Source organism: Stegostoma tigrinum, chromosome 2, assembly GCF_030684315.1.
Source record: "Stegostoma tigrinum isolate sSteTig4 chromosome 2, sSteTig4.hap1, whole genome shotgun sequence".
Classification (NCBI taxonomy): Eukaryota; Metazoa; Chordata; class Chondrichthyes; order Orectolobiformes; family Stegostomatidae; genus Stegostoma; species Stegostoma tigrinum.
In genome coordinates, this window is record NC_081355.1 from 70,594,471 (window position 1) to 70,612,342 (window position 17,872).

The following is a 17,872-nucleotide window of genomic DNA, read 5'->3' on the forward strand; positions in this document are numbered from 1 at the left end:
GGGCCCTTTGTAGAATCTCTGGGATTTTGGAAGATTACAACCTTTGCTGCCAATACCTCTGCAGCCAGTTTTGAGATCCTAAGAAACAAGCCAGAGTACTTGTCAGCCTTTAGGCCACGGGTTTAGTATTCACGGTTCTTTTTTTTCTCTAATTACAAAGATAATTTTAAGCTCCTTTCTCCCTTTTGGGTTTGTATCTACCTTGCGACAATAGCAAATTAATTGCATTTCAAAAGTGAGGCTCACTGCAGTAAGATCACATATTTTGACAGGGTAATTTGGCCCATTTAAGACTCAATGAAGTTACGGGAAGTAGCACTGATGTAGGACCCCCATCTGTGCATGAATCTTGTCAGTCTGAATAGTTTTATCAAGTGGACAATGTATTGCCATGTCATCAAAAATACTTGGTCAGGGGTGAAGTCTTCTCAGGCTCTCAAACATCTTCCTGTCCTTCTGCTTCTATTCTAAGCATTTTCTTGGGGCTCCACAGCTTTTCACAAAGTGACTTGATCAGTTAGTGTGAACGAAAACGGCATCATTTATAAGATAACAAGGTGTAGAGCTGGATGAACACAACAGGCCAAGCAGCATCAGAGGAGCAGGAAAGCTGAAGTTTTGGGCCGAGACCCTTCTGCTGCTTGGCCTGCTGTGTTCATCCAGCTCTACACCTTGTTATCTCAGATTCTCCAGCATCTGCAGTTCCTACTATCTCTGGCATCATTTTTAACACTTGTTTACGAGCAGGTCATGTCAACCATGAAATAAAGGGCAGTTAGTTGAGAGTGTGGTTGCAGACTGAGCTGCCACATTTCTTAGATTATCACTTCTGCATTACCTTTAGAGTCAATCAGTAGCCCAGAAATTATAACCAGGAAACATTGTGGACAGCAGTGGAAAAGATCAGTGACAAAATTGAAGTACCTTCTTGGGTCAAACCCCCACTGTGAGGTTTGTTAGTTCATGTAACATGTTCACAAATATCAGGTCCTTGTTGAGATGCATTTGTCTTGTTGCCTTTTAGTAAGGCAAACCAGGGATGGACTTACACAGTCAGTGGTAGGGCCCTGGGGAGTGCTATAAAATGAGGAGATCTGGGAGTACAGGCTCATAGCTCCATGAAAATGGAGTCACAGGTAGACAGGGTGGTAAAGAAGGCTTTCAGCATGCTTGCTTTCATTGGTCAGAGAACTGTGTAGAGGTGTTGGGATGTCTTGTTACAGCTGTACAAATTGCCAGCAAGGCCACATTTGGAGTACTGATCACCTTACTGTAGAAAGGATATAATTAAACTAGAAAGAGTGCAGAAAAGATTTACTAGGATGCTACCTGGACTGGAAGGTTTGAGTTGCAAGGAGAGGTTGGATAAGCTGGGACTATTTTCCCTTGAGCATAGGAGACTGAGAGGTGACCTTAAAGAAATCTATAAAATCATGAGAGGCATAGGTTAGGTATATTGCTGAGAGCTTTTCCCCACGGAAAATGAGTCTAATACTAGAAGGCATAGGTTTAAGGTGAGAACAGAGAGATACAGAAGAGCCCAGAGGGGCTGACAGATATAAACATGAGTGTCAAAGGTTCTATTCACTCTGAGAGCTGGCTCCGCGGTACCTGGACCAGTGTCAAGTTTTTACTATGTGTGTATAAATAGTGACTTGGTGATCGGATACCAGCTCCAGTGGAATTATTTCAGTGGTGATGAGAGAAAAGCATGCTCCTGAAGAAATTCTCTTGCAACGGTCATCTTTGTGTCAGGGTAAGAATTCTGGCATTATGCCATTATTTAGGAAGTTTGACTCATGCAATCTTGCCGTCAAAGAATGGGCCCAGTATATGGAAATAATGTGTTTTTCATTTCTGGGCAAATGACATTGGATGCAGACGTAGCCACATTGATGGGGCAGTACCCTGAATGCCAACAAAGACAAAAATTACCACCAGCTGCATCCCACAGTCATGAAAATGGCCAAGTAAACCCTGCTCTCAGTTACACATCTTACATGCTTTTGACGTAAAACTATTCAAAAACACCCAGTTCCAACAGATGTGAGCATTCACTGACTTTTTGCCTTGAAGGATAAGCAATTCTTGACTGTTCCCAAAAGCAAATACAGCTTTTGTTTTCTTCGTTTTTGCTGTTGTTGAAGAAAAACTAATATTTCCAGCTGTTCAAAGGCTTTTCAGTATCTGATGTTACACTGGTGTAGTGTGAACAGCAGCAGTCCCTTAGACAGAGTTCTAACATAGTATGGTGCAGAGGATCAGTAGCCTCAGTAATCTGGTTCTTGTAGCTGTAGTTACAATGACTGGCAATTAGACATGGATTAGTATAAAATATCAATATATTTATGGAAGTGAGATTATGTTTAACAATGAAGTGCCCCCATGTGCCTTCAGAAGCATTTTTTTTTCATTCCCCTCCCACTAAGTGCACTGTGAAGAGCAGTTCCTGGCTAGACTTGGTGTATGGTTAGTTTTTAGATATTGTGCTAACCGGAATCCCAGGAGGCCCTGGCGGTATTTCTGCCAGTTGAGTGCACAATAGCAAAAACAGGATGCCATATAGTAACGAAACATACACAAAGAGGTAAGTACCAGAAAATTGTATGTAAGAGTTCACCAAGTGCAATGCTCAATGAAACTCTCCAAAATTAATGCTTAGCTAACTTTTGGCAAAATTCAGCCTTCAGTCAGGATTTTACATGGGCTATAGTGAGGATTCTGTTGGATAGTGGAATTTAAATAAAAACAAACAAAGTGTTGGGGTGATTAGTAAAGGGTATCACACAAGTAGAATTTTCAAATTATAATTGGAGGAGCTTTGTACAAGCTGCTGCATTATTTATATTGGAATCAGACTTGAGATAAGTAAAGGTTCACCAGGCAATGTGCTATAGGCAGTATAGAATCAAGTCCTGGGATTTCAGCAATGTCTGTTTTGGAAATAATGTTCCTAGGGCATATCAATGACAGCCGAGCACCACGTGCTGTGTATTGTTGGCTGCCGTGACTTAACCGTCCTAGCTTGGAGGCTTCGCATGATTGGAATTGTCAATTCTGATGATGTAAGTGAGTCCCAACTGCAACTATAACCAACAAAGACTTGAATCATAGACAATTTTGAAGCAAAGCGTAGCAGCATGCAGGGATAGGTTCAGAAGAAGTTCAGCAAAGCTTTCAATTTAAGCAATTTTTGCAAAGTTCCTTGTAGGCAAGGAGGTGCAGGATTGCCATTCAAACTCCACTTCTCACCTTTCCCATTAGCAATGATTGCCTATAGAACCATATTTTAAAAATTACAAAGCAGAAGGAGGCCATTCAGCCCACTGTGCATTTACCTGTCTCAGACCCTCTCTCCTCTTTGACTCAGTGGAAATATTTCTCTACATGTTTCCACTACCTGCGATTGCATGATTTCATGCTCCGATTGGCTTGCATAGACGCCATTCCCATTGGCTTCAGTCAAGAGTTATTGAGGGAGATTAAGATGTGGCACAGATCTTCCAGCCATGCAAAATCAGACTGTTTCTGCCCCACTGATTTGCTTTTGCATTTTATATGAAGTGCACTCATCCTTGATATAACTTTCAAGATCAAGAAAAGCAAAATTTACTCACAAAACCTATTAAGTAAACATCGCATACCTCTTGACAGTGTTTGAGGTGGTCTTTTTTTGATTGCTGTGGCCAGGCTGGATGCGACAGCAGCCAGCAACAAAAAGAAAGGAACAAAAAACCGGAGCATTGTTGTATAATCACTGGAATTACGCCCTTGATTGAAGTTCAAACTGGAAGAACAGGTTAGGGTTAATAAGCACGAATCCTTTCTGCATCAATTCAGCCTGAGAAGTACCTATATTACTCACGACTGGGGCGAGTTCCTGTGGGAAAAGCTTTTGGAGTGAATGATTTAAATAGGGTGGATGTGCAATAACCTTGTCAAATAGCTGTACCTATGGCAACTGTGTGACGTCTTGCTTAAGCAAAGTTGATCAAAACTTTACTCAGGTAAATAAATTCACAAAATCTAACCATATTACTTTTTTGATACTCTTTTCAAATATAGAAAGTGTACTTTTATTGATATACGCATGCTAGGATGAAGTAAAAATGGGGAAAAGGAAACACAATTCCATCAATTTTGTGTGGAATTAAATTCAAGCAAGAACAAAGCAGCACTCTGTAGATGATAAAGATGACTGGTCTCAATCTTATTCGTACTGGATTGAAGCCAATAATTGTTTTTTGATTCATTCTGTGGAACAAAGTACTTAATTTTTTTTACCACTACTGGTGTTATTGCTCTTAAATTACAGAGATCCTACGCTTCCGCATGAAACTCTCCAATTTGATTTCTCAACAATCTTACTATGTGTGTGTATACATATATATATATATATATATATAACATTTTCAATATTTTATTGTAAAGTAATTATTGTTGGTGATAAGGGGTCAGCATGGTGGCTCAGTGGTTAGCACTGCTGCCTCACAGTGCCAGGGACCCAAATTTGATTCCACCCTTGGATGACTGTCTGTGTGGAGTTTGCACATTCTCCCTGTTCCTGCATGGATTTCCTCTAGGTGTTCCAGTTTCCCCTCATAATCCAAAGGTGTGTAGCTTAGGTGAATTGACTGAGCTAAATTGCCCACAGTGTCCAGGGAGAGTAGGGTAGTTTAATTAGCCATGGGAAATGCAGGGTTATAGGATAGGGTAGAGGATTGGTCTGGGTGGACTGCTGTTTGGAGGGTTGGTGTGGATTGGATGAGTTGAATAGCCTGCTTCTACACTAGGGATTCTATGGTAATGTTTTTGCCTCGTCAACCTCTTAGAAATTGAGCGATTGCTTTATGTCACAGGATATTTCAATGATTCAATCCATGCCTTTCAGGATCATAAACGGCAGAAAATAAGACTAAGATTTTCCATTAAATTTAACACTATTATATGAAGACACATGAATGAGGTCTGGAGACAAATCAAAAATTTGTGCTTAGGTAATATCACAAAGAAATTTCTAAATCATTGAGATTATAGGATGGAAGAAAGACAAAGAAACATCATTGAACTTCGCTGAATTGAATATCTTGCAAAAGTGTCATTGGATAGGAATTTTTCTGCATTCTTTAGCTTGAATATCACTTAAGCTCACCTAACAGAAGGCTTTTCTTCTTAACTATAAATGAGTTGATAAAGATGATCCAACCAAACCCCATAATCTAATACAAAAGCAGAGTTTGCTGGAGAAACTCAGCATGCCTGGTCTTTGAAAAGAAAGCAGAGTCAATGCTTCAAGCCCAGTGACCCTTCTTCAGAGTGCTGTTTCTGCTTTCTCTCCACAGATGCTGCTAGATCTGCTGAGTTTCTGCAGCAAGTTCTATTTTTGTTTCAGATCTTCGGCATCTGCAGTTCTGTGTTTTATTCCATAATCTGATAACAGGAAAGGAGAATCATAGAATGACCACTGTGCAGATGGAGGCTATTTGCTCTGAATCATCTGTGCTGACTTCGTGCAAGATCAATTCAAGTTGGACCCTTTTCTCTGCCATTATCCTGAAGCCCCAACATTTCTTCTTTGGTTGGTTTAATTAAAACAGACAGCTGGTTTTTCAAGCTAAGCCGACAGCATAGGTTTAATTCCTGCACTGGCTGAGGCTACTATAATAAAAAGGAAGAAGAATTGGGCCCAAGCTATGCCTGCCTTTTTGTTCGACACATGGAACAATCCCTCTTTCGCAGTTACACTGGCTCCATCCCTTACCTCTTCCTCCGTTACATCGATGACTGTATTGGTGCTGCCATGTGCTCCCACGAGGAGCTTAAACAGTTCATTCATTTCACTAATGCCTTCCCCCCCAACCTTAAGTTCACCTGGACCATCTCCAATACCTGTCTCTCCTTTCTGGACCTATCTGTTTCCCTCTCTGGTAACCACCTTGAAACTGACATCTCTTTCAAGCCCACCGACTCCCAGAATACACCTCCTCTCACCCACCCTCCTGCAAGAATGCCATCCCCTATTCCCAAGTCCTTTGCCTCCGCCATATCTGCTCCCTAGATGAAGCATTCCACTCCCGGACATCCCAGACGTCCTCGTTTTTGAAAGAACACAATCTCCCCCCACAGTGGTCGAAAATGCCCTCGACTGCATCTCTTGTGTTTCCCACAATACAGTCCTCACACCCCCTCCCCACAATAACAACAGAGACAGAATCCCCCTCGCCCTCATGTACCGCCCCATCAACCTTCGGATCCAACACATCATTCTCTGCCACTTCCACCATCTGCAATCTGACAGCACTGTCAAGGATATATTTCCCTCCCCACCATTATCTTCCTTCCGGAGGGACCGTGCTCTCTGAGACTCGCTCACCCGCTCCACACTCCCCACTAGCCCCACCACCCTGGCACTTTTCCCTATAACCGCAGGAAGTGCTACACCTGCTCCTACACCACCACCCTCACCTCCATCCCAGGCCCCAAGAAAACCTTCCACATTAAACAGACGTTTACCTGCACATCCGCTAATGTGTTATACTGTATCTGCTGTTCCGGATGTGACCTCATCAACATCGGGGAAACGAAGCGGAGGCACGGAGACTGCTTTGTGGAACACCTACGCTTGGTTCGTGACAAACGACAACACCTCCCAGTCGTGAGCCACTTCAGCTCCTCCTCCCACTCCTTGGACGACATGTCCATCCTGGGCCTCCTCCAGTGCCACGATGATACCACCCAAAGGCTGAAGGAACAGCACCTCATATTTTACTTGGGAACCCTGCAGCCCAATGGTTTCAATGTGGGTTTCACAAGCTTCAAAATGTCCCCTCCCGTGACCTCATCCCAAAACCAGACCAGTTTTTCCCCACCTCCTTGACCTGTCCGTCTTCCCTCTCACCTACCCACCCCTCCCTCTTCACTGAAAACCCGCTTCCCAACTCCTGACCTACCCTCACCTGTACTGGCTTCATCCCCACCTCCTTGACCTGTCCATCTTCTCTCCACCTTTCTGCTCCTCTATCCACCTTCCACCATCGCCTGCCTCTCTCTCTATTTATTTCAGAGTACCCCCCCCCACCACCACCATTTCTGAAGAAGGGCCCAGACCTGGAACGTCAGCTTTCCTGCTCCTCTGATGCTGCTTGGCCTTCTGTGTTCATCCAGCTCCACACCTTGTTATCTCAGAGTCCAGCATCGGCAGTTCCTACTATCTCTGAGAATAATATGCTGTTTGGCCCTTTGAGCCTGCTCTGCCATTCAATTGGGTCATGGCTGATCCGACAATCCTCATGTCAACTTCCCTGCACTTTCCCCATAAATTTTGATATCCCTACTGGTCAAGTATCTCTCTGTCTCAGCTTTAAATATGCAAGAGGAATCTTCCCCCACAGCTCTCTATGGCAAGGAGTTCCAAAGACACTCAACCCTTTGAAGGAAGAAACTCCTCCTCATCTCAGTCTTAAATTGGCGCCCAATTGGAAATTGAAAATATAATCCAGGCTTAAATTGGAAATACAAAAAAGTAGATGCAAGAAATGTTGGATCAGCTGTGTTCCTATTGAGTGGGAGAGGAGGCTGATGGGGTTGAATAGCCTACTCCTGTTCTTATTCTTGTGGTTTTAATTCTGAGGCTATGCTTCTGGGCCTAGACTCTCCTGTGAGGACAAACATCCTTTCAGCATTTATCCTGTCAAGTCCCTTTAAAAGTCTTCTGGGTCTCAAGGAGATCACCTATCATTCTAAATTCCAATGAGTAGTGTCCCAGCCTTTTTAGCTTCTGCTTAGAATACAATTCATCCATACCTAGTGAACCTGCAATGAACTGCCTGTAGTGAAATGACTTCTTTCCTTAAGTGAGGAGAGCAAAACTGCTCACAGTACTCCAGATGTGGTCTTACTAGTACCTTGTACAGTTGCAGTAAGACTTCGGTATTGTTTTACTCCAAGCACACTGAAATAAGGGCAAACATTCTATTAGCCTTTCCAATTACCTACCAAACTGGTGAGCTAGCTTTCTGTCTTTCATTCACAAGTAGCTCTGAGTTTTCTCCATTTAAATAACATTCTCTTCTTTCATTCTCCCTTCCATAATGAACCACTTCACATTTTCCCACATTAAAATCCATTTGCAACTTATTCCCACTTACTTACCCTGTCAATATCTCTCTGGAAACTGTTTGTATTCCTCTCTCAACCTGCCTTTCTACCTATTTTTGCATCATCTGCTAGTTTGGATGAAGGAATCTCCTTCTCAACCTCTCTCCGTGTCTGCAGCATGGTGACCCACAGGTTAAACCATCACCAGTTATCTCTCCCTAAGGAGAGGATAGTTCAATAGTCTCGCAGGATAATGACAACTTTACTTTTACAAAATGTCTCTGTTTCTAAATCCCAGTATCACATGGTTTTGATACTCAGTGTTCCCGAGTGGCAGCGGCATCTTCAGAAGCAATGTAGCTACAGAATCGGCTGGCCCATGAAGCCAAGATTGGGACTCTTGCTACAATGTGGAGTGGGTTGGTGTGGCCCAAATGGGAATTTGATGGCAGCATGGACTGATGAAGCCTGGAGTGGGACTGTAACAGCAGAGAATGAAATGTTTGATTCTCTTTAAGGCATTTTTTAAACGGTTTTATTTTGCTTTCAGTCAACGAGAATGGTGCCTATGCATGGCGAAGGAATACACTTTTCACTGTATTATTGTATTTTATATTGAATACACGTGACAATAAATTATTCAAGTCAATTCAAATCAAATCCTTTATTAATAAATTTCTCGATTGGTCATTCCCCTTTCAATGGTACATGTACATGCTCCCTCATGACCCTCTGTTCCTTCACCCTTTTAAAAATTACGTCTTTTTCTAAAAACATTGCCTTATCTTGTTCTTCCTTACAAAAAAGTATCATTGTATTAAATTTTATTTGATATATAATTATCCATTGCAGCAGCCCATATAATGAGGCAAAAATATTTCATATGAAGGATAGCTGAGCATTGAAATTGAAGTGGAGAAGATTTTTGATTCAATAAACATAGCTCGAGGCATGTTAGTGCTCTGGAGAAAAAGGAAATAGATATTGTCCAAACTTCAATCAGTAAGGCAACTCAGTCAGCAACATGTATGGTTGCAGAAAGACTTCAGGCAGCTATTGTTAAGTCTAAAATTGGTGAAAGAAATCTTTAGATGAATGTGGAGAGCAATATTCGTGTTACATGTTTTGGAATCAGTTCCCAAATCCAGTATCTTCAGCCAATGAAAGTCTGCACCCTACTGGCCAAATATACCCTGCACAAGTTAAATATGGGCCCAACTCACCCGGCTTTGGTTTAATGTAGGCCACCCACCACAAATAGACGCACCTGACCGGAAATCAAAAACCCATTCAGAGAACTTACTTTATGTGTAAGTGGCAAGATTATAATGCAGCAGGGAGATTTCTTTTTTCTGGGCTGAAGTAGGAAAAGTTATTGGGACAGATCAGAAGGAGGGATCTTTATTATTCTTCCTGCCAATGCTGAGCGTGTTGTTGGAGTATTAAGGCTGGTATTGGGTTCTAAACTTGTAAAAATAGCAGCAAAAAGAAAATTTCAGCTGCATAGCAGCATTTAAGTCATAAAGATAACAAAGCTAAGGAAACAGCCAAGAACAAAATCAATGAACCAAGGAAGGTGACATCAGTGAGGTGGCTGAAAAGCTTAGTTAAAGATGGCTCTGAAAGGAGGAAGGTCTGGGGGAGAAATAAGGGCCTTTACAGTGGAAATTTCAGAGCAGAAGGTCAAAGTTACTGGAATGGGGTGGGAGAGAAAACTATACACAATAGACTGGAGTCCAGTGAGTGGCAACAATCGGGCCAGAGGAAGTTGCTGATCTACAGAGAGCCAGAATTTAAACAAAAGAAAAGAGTTTTAATTTTAAGGTGTTAGAGGTACTCCAAAGGAGATGGATTTGAACAAAATGGCGTTAGTTTTCTCAGCATTTATCTGTAGAAAATTGTACAATTTCCAAAATTATTTTTGTCAGACAAGTGGTCTGATAATCTAGAGATGGTGGGAAAAGACAAGAGAGGTGGTAAAGAACAGGAGACAGATGGCACTGCAGATGCTGGAAGCCAGATCTACAGGTGTGAGGCTGGAAAAGCACAACAGGTCAGACAGCGGGTAAGTCAACATTCTGAGCCAAAATCCTTTGTCAGGACTGGAATGGCAGCTGGGTAGTGTCAGTATACATGTGGAAGGTAATCACATATCTCCGGATGCTCTCGAGATAGCAGGTTGTGGGAGTGGAGAGAAACGAGAGAGAGAGCAGTGATTCAGCTGTCTCAGAGGGTTGAAATGGATGTTTAGTTCAGTTGACAAGTGGTTGTGTGAGGAAGCTGAATGAAACTCTGACTCACAATTTCTATGGTGCAGAAGATGATTATATGGCCCATTGTGTCTGCTATTTTTGTCAGGGTGGCATGGTGGCTCAGTGGTTAGCCTTGCAACTTAACAGTGCCAGGGACCCAGGTTCAAAGCCAACCTTGGGCAGCTATTTTTGTTTGGAGTTGGTAGGTTCTCCCTGTGTTTGTGTGAGTTTCCTCTGAGTGCTCCAAAGATGTGTAGGTTAGGTGAGAAGGCCATGCTAAATTGCCTATATTGTCCATGGTTTGTGCAGGCAAGGTGGATTATTCATGGTAAATGTAGGGCTACAGAGATAGGATCTGGGTGGGCTGCTCTTCAGACGGTCGGTGTAGACGGAATGGCCTTCTTCCATACTGTAGGGATTCGAAGAATTTTGACTCAGTGTCAATTTGCTTCCTTTATCTTTAAGTACGCACATTCTCTCTACTCATATAATTGTCCAACGCTCTCTTTAACGATTCAGTTGAACCTACAGGATTGAATTTGATACTCAAACCATTCACTGTTAGAAAATAAAATTATCTCACTTACATTTGCTTCTTCTGCAAAACTCTTTAACTGTTCCCCTTTCCAAAGAAGAATAATATTGGATTTGAAACATCAACACTGATTTTTCTTCTCAGATGATTTCCTTCCCCCAGCACTTTCTGTTTTTATTTCAGATCTCCAGAATCCATAGCATTCATTAAAACTGTGCCTTCTGGTTCTCAATCCTTTCAGGTGTGAGAACAGTTTCTCACAATTCAGTCTGTCCATGCTCCTCATCGTTTTGAAATCTTATATCAAACCTCGCCTCAGCCTTCTCTCCTCCGAGGTAAACAATCCCAACTTCTCTAATTTATCCTTATATCTGAAGATTCTCATTTCTGGAACCATTCTTGTAAAACTCTCCTGAGCTGTCTCCAATACATTCACATCCTTCTGATAGTGTGCCCACAACTGTAGACAATACTCCAGTCATGACCTATCCAGTGTCTTACAATGAACTTAGCCTAACCTCCCAGCTCTTGTACACTATGCCCTTATGAATAAAGCTTAGAATATTGCAGGCTTTTTGGACAGCTTTATCATCCTATAATGACTCATGCACATATGCATCCCAGCCTCTCTGCTCCTGCACACCTTTGGAATGGCACCTTTCATTTTATACTGTCCGTTATTTTGTACCAAGATGTATTATCTCACATGTTGCCACATGGCACTTAGATTATTGACATAGGGCATTTTTCAGCTATTGTTTTTTCTGCCAGTCTTTAGTTCCACTCGATCTAGCCCATCTTTGTTCTTGCCCCCACTGAAATCAACAGTCCACCAGGTAACCCTCCTTCCTGTGGAATGACCAATGCCACTTTTCACTGGCATCCTAAATCCTACAATACAATGATCACTGTCCCCTAAATATTTCCCCACTGTCATCTAAAATATTTGGCTCATATAATTCCCATGAGCCTGTTCCAGCTGTGTTTTCTTTCTTGTTTGACTGCGTGTGTACTACTGCAGGAAATTTTTCTGAATACAATATAGGAAAACCTACCCCACTGCCCCTTAAATACCACTATTGTGGTCTATGCATGGGCAATTGCAGACCTTCATTTAGAACTTCTCTACAATGTTTGGTTTAGAATGTAAGTTCCCTGCAGATCTGTTCCTCTGCCTCCTCCCCACTATCCAGTGGCCTATAGACTACACCAAACAATGTAATAGCACCCTTTGTATTCCTGAGCTCGAGTAAGATCGGATCAACATGAAGCTTTTGAAATGTCCGTTTTCTTCAGAACTGTAATGCTGTCTTTAACCAAACATTTCATGTATCGTCTTACTGCCTTCTAATATTCTCTGCTATTTACTATACGCCTGCTGCCTATTGCAGATGCAAATACACATTATATGTGTCGTGCTATGTAACTGAAGTAACTGTCTGATTGACTGTCATTGTAACAGCAGCATCACAGGCTCCTTAGTGTCATGCCATGTTAGAATCTTTCTAGGAACATGGAGTGGGCAAGGAAAATGGCAAAGGGATGCTGGTGGAATCATCATTACACAGCATGTTATGCATTCACAGCCTTCCTATTGTGTGGACATCGGTCAATCCTATTGTCCTAGAATGTAGAACTATACACAAGTTGGAGCCTGAAGGAGCAGAAGCATTATCAAAACAGGACAGGCTAGCAGCAGCGTCTGGAAGAGCGTTGGTTGGGGACGAGAAGGTGTGGAATCTGTGCATTCCCAGGCTCATGGCTCCAGCTTGGTTGTGGAGTAGCGGCAGTGCAGACCTGTAACCGAGACCCCAGAGCCCATTTCAAAGACTCTGACCATTGTCAAGCAATGACTGGAGGAGCAGCAGAGGTGGAACAAGGAGAAGAGAGAAAGTTGAACTCTGTTACAGTAAAATCTTGCATGACATTAAGTGTTCCAAGATGGCATCAGTGTGATCACATTGTTGGAATGGAAATGTTTCCTGTTGATGGAGTCTCTTGGCATGGTGCTATCAATATGATGTATGTGCAGCCTATTGTACCCTGTACCTGGGAGAAACCAACAATTTTGGCAAAGCCTATTCCCTGGGATGGAGCATTGTCCTGGTCACGGGGAAACAAGATGAAGTGATGCGATCTGGCACAAATTACACTGGGAACAGCCTTGATACGTTAATGAGTTGAAGATTGAGAGACCGCACAGAGGTCCTCGGTGGGTCCTTGAAAGCAGCAAATGTCTCATCCCAGAAGGACTGCACTGCACATAGAAGCACATTGGTGAACACTTACAGTTCAAGGTTAGAGGAAATAAATTTCATGTCTTTGTGCAGACTAAGAGATCTTAGATGATTTTTTGTACATTGTGGTTGAGAGGTAAGACTTTGAAGGTTGCCCCTGATTATTTCTGCCTTGAAGAGCTGACTGTGATTAATCAGAAATGATCAAGGACATGGTTCAGGTTGCTTGTGAGCAGGATTTCTAACCCACAAAGTAAGGGATGTATGTATTTCACATTGCAGGGTGCTATGATTGTTGGCATGTTTAGTGTGTACTCTGTGAGTGCTCAATTAATGCAGGGCTTCACATTACTCTCAAGTGGAGCCCATGTGCTCAGACAAAAAAGAAAAACACTAACACAGCCCATTCAAGCTGTGGTCACAGCCATTTTCCACTGCACGTTTGTGGCTTGGGTGGGGATAGAAACCAGCACAGGCCTCACTTGGTAAAGTGAATTGTACTGTTCAGCCTGGTCATCTGTGCCCCAGCCCTGGATCTCCAAAATCCTTGTCTACTTGCACTGTCTGTTGATCCCTTCAGTTCTGAGCTTTCACACATACCTACACAACTCTTTATTTTGATCTCCATCACCTGGAGTCAAGCCCTACAACTGAGTCATGCCAACCATCATGCTGCACTGTCCCCTTGTTGAAGCATGGATGGCAGTGACTGTCGATACCAAACCCCACCCCTACTCTTTCACAGTAACCCATCTCCTCCAATGTAATATCTTCTCCCACCCTTATATTTTGAGTTGCCTCCCACCCCCATCACAATTATTGTCCCCTCTGCATCCCAGGATGCTGTATCCAATCCTCACAATTGACTTCCCCATCTTCCCGAACACAGTGGTGGCTCATGCGAACTCCCCTCGACTCTCAGAGGGCACTGAATATTGTGTACCCTCCCTACTGAATTGGAAGAACAGCTCTGACCAGACCCCTGAGTGATCTCTGTGCTGCTCCTCAACTGACTTGCTGTAAAGCACAGTCTGGTTGTGCTGGATCTCCAAGACTGATTGTGAACCACTCCTGGGACTGTAAGTGATATGGATTCCTGATCCTGGTAACCCCAAGCAACCACGTTTCTTATTTTTCCAAACTTGTTATATTTTTCTGAACTATTTTTCTCAATTTCCCAATTGCCATTACTCATGTTATAGAACATAGAACATAGAACCATACAGCACAGAACAGGCCCTTCGGCCCTCGATGTTGCGCCGACCTGTGAACCAATCTAAGCCCCTCCCCCTACACTATCCCGTCATTATCCAAATGCTTATCCAAGGACTGTTTAAATGCCCCTAATGTGGCTGAGTTAACTACATTGGCAGGCAGGGTGTTCCACGCCCTTACCACTCTCTGAGTAAAGAACCTGCCTCTGACATCTGTCTTAAATCTATCACCCCTCAATTTGTAGCTATGCCCCCTTGTACAAGCTGAAGTCATCATCCTCAGAAAAAGACTCAGAGCCTGGGAAAATTCAGTCCTATGTTCCTAGCCCCAGTGCTATCCAAAACCATGTATGTATAGAATTGTGGTTCATATCCAGTTCCATTCCAGTATAGTTTTGTAAGTTTTACTGTACATGTAACCACCACAACAGTCAATATATGAGGCAATGATATGGCTTCCCAGACTTAACCAAGCTATTGTATCAAATAATGTGTAAGAAAATCACACTTTATGAAATAAGGGAAACAAAATGAGATTACAATTTGAAGACAGTGTCTTAGCAATGTTTAAATTTTACACCATCTCCTAACTCACAAATAATGACAGTAAAATTACATTTACATTTCAGTTCCCTATCACAAGCTGGATCTGTCTGAAGATTGGAGAAGAGTGCCCTCTGCTGTCACAAATACCACTTTTCACAGATACCATGTATTTTAAAATAATCAATCTGCTTCAGCAGCTTTGAATCACATCGTTGAGTGAGTAGCTGGTATGGAGAGGTGAGGTGGGATATGGCTGAGGAGAAAGTATATATTCACTGCCAAAAATCAGATCTGAGTGATAAAATTATTTTTGGCTCTTTAGGATGTCACGAGCATTCATACCAACGTTCAGTGCAAACATGTCATAAAGCATTAGTCTACACTGACTGGATTATATAATACAAAAATGCAGATCAAAAATAAAATGCATCCACTTTGTTAGAATCCCCGAGAGGTAGATAACTTTAATAATAATGAATTCCCAATGATCTAGTCAAGAAGAAGAAGGAAGCTTACCTGAGGTTGAGGAAGCAAGGATCGGACAGGGCTGTAGAAGTCTACCATGTAGCCAGGAAGGAAGTGAAGAATTGACTAAGGAGATCCAAAAGCGGGTATGAAAAAACCTTCGTCAGTAGGATTAAGGAAAACCCAAAGGCGTTCTATGCTTATGTGAGGAACAAGAGGATGGCCAGAGTGAGGGTAGGGCCAATCAGGGATAGTGGAGGTAACTTGTGCCTGGAGCCAGAGGAGGTAGGGATGTCCTTAATGAATATTTTGCTTCAGTATTCACCAGTGAGGGGCACCTTGACAGTTGTGAGAACAGCAGGAAACAGGCAGATATGCTTGAACAGGTTGATATTAGGAAGGAGGATGTGCTAGAAATTTGAAAAACATGAGGATAGATAAGTCCCCTGGGCCAGATGGGATATAGCCGCGGTTTCTACGAGCGGCGAGGGAAGAGATTGCTGCTCCTTTGGCGATGATCTTTGCATCCTCACTGTCCACTGGAGTAGTACCAGATGAGCCAAGAGTAGAAAATTTCATTCCCTTGTTCAAGAAAGGGAATAGGGATAATCCTGGGTATTATAGACTGGTCAATCTTATATCTGTGGTAGGAAAATTATTAGAGAGGACTGTATGAGGTATTATTTCTGATTACAAAGGAAAGCACAGTTTGATTTAGAAATAGCCAGCATGGCTTTGTGAGCGGCAGGTCATGCCTCACAAGCATTACTGAATTCTTTGAGGATGTGACAAAACACATCGATGAAGGCAGAGCAGTGGGTGTAGTGTATATGGATTTTAGCAAGGCATTTGATAAGGTTCCCCATGGTAGGCTCATTCAGAAAGTAAGGAGACATTGGATTCAGGATACATAGGATTCATTGGCTGTCTGGATATTTTAACTGGATGTCCAATAGAAGACAGAGGGTGGTAATATGTGGAAAGTATTCAGCCTGGAGCTCTGTGACCGGTGGTGTTCTGCAGGGATCTGTTCTGGCACCTCTGCTCTTTGTGATCTTTATAAATGATTTCGATGAGGAAGTGGAAGGGGTGGCTAGTAAGTTTGCCGATGACATGAAATTGGTGGAGTTGTGGACAGCGTGGAGGGCTGTTGTAGGTTGCAATGAGACATTGACAGGATGCAGAGCTTACCAAAGAAGTGGCAGATGGAATTCAACCCAGAAAAGTGTGAAGTGATTCATTTTGGAAGGTCGAATTTGAATGCTGAATACAGAGTTAATAGTAGGATTCTTGGTGGTCTGAAGGAACAGAGGGATCTTGGGGTCCACGTCCATAGATCCCTCAAAGTTGCTACCCAAATTGATAGAGCTGTAAAGAAGGTGTATGGTGTGTTGGCTTTCACTGGCAGAGGAATTGACGTTAAGAGCTACGAGGTTAGGCTGCAGCTCTATAATACCCTGGTTAGATTACATTTGGAATACTGTGTTCAGTTTGGTTCGCCTCGTTATAGGAAAGTTGAGGAAACTTTACAGAGGGTGCAGAAGAGATTTACCAGGATGCTGCCTGGACTAGAGGGCAGGTCTCATGAGGAAACGTTGAGGGAGCTAGGACTTTTTTCATTGCAGCGAAGAAGGATGAGAGGTGACTTGATGGAGGAGTACAGATGATGAGAGGCATAGATAGAGTGGGTAGCCAGAGACTTTTTCCCAGGGCTGAAATGACTATTATGAGGGTGCATAATTTTAAGGTGATTTGAGGAAGATATAGGGGAGATGTCAGAGGTAAGTTCTTTACACAGAGAGTGGTCGGTGTGTGGAATGCGCTGCTGGCAGTGGTAGTGGAGTCAGATACTTTAGGGACTTTTAAACAACACTTAGATAGGCACATGGAGGACAGTAAAATGTAGGGTATGCATGGTGTATTGATCTTAGTAGGATAGTAGATTGGCACAATTTTGTGGGCTGAAGGGCCTGTACTGTGCTGTGCACTATGTTCTATGTTCTTACTGAAATAAATTGAAGAACGAGATTTCATGTTTTAAGACTTCTACCAAAACAGCAAGTTAACAAAAAATATCACTTAAGTGGAAACTCATACAACAAACTAAAGAAGGGGCACTTCTGAATTTACTAACTAACGCAATCGAGAGATGTCTTACAAGGCCATTCCCTCTATTCTGGTGAAAAGATAGCACTACAAATCTGGATCCCAAGTTACTCCCAACATTTCAGAGATTTCACTTCTACTTTCTATCCTATGTCAAGTTGAATGTCCCTTTGATGGTTGGCCCACCCAGTTTAAGTATCCCAGATCTGACTTCTACCAGCAAGTCCCACCTTGGGAAGTCTTTATTCCTTAAAACCTCCAAAAGTCCCGTCCATTCTGTTCCCTTCCATCATGCAGAAAAACAGATCCTTATCAAAATCTTACCTTCGCATGGTACCTTCCAAAAGCAACTGCACATTTACAGTAAACTGTCACCGGATTTTCAACAGTTTTCAGTTTGGGGTTCAGGTCTCGTGGGCA

At 42.6% G+C, this 17,872-nt stretch overlaps 1 protein-coding gene across 2 annotated transcripts in view; it reads right to left on the minus strand.

Annotated features, from left to right (window-relative positions):
- Positions 1-17,872, minus strand: part of LOC125461203 (anterior gradient protein 3-like) — a 160,912-nt gene that overhangs the window by 18,851 nt on the left and 124,189 nt on the right. Inside the window, exons 1-2 of one of the 2 annotated variants that reach the window (XM_048549708.2) lie at positions 3,866-3,917; positions 3,645-3,787 (exon numbers count right to left, since the gene is read on the minus strand). In XM_048549708.2, coding sequence (XP_048405665.1) covers positions 3,645-3,744 — 100 coding nt within the window. In that variant the 5' untranslated portion in view covers positions 3,745-3,787; positions 3,866-3,917. Of the gene's footprint in view, positions 1-3,644; positions 3,788-3,865; positions 3,918-17,872 lie in introns of those variants that run through there. The other variant, XM_048549717.2, reaches the window with a different exon arrangement.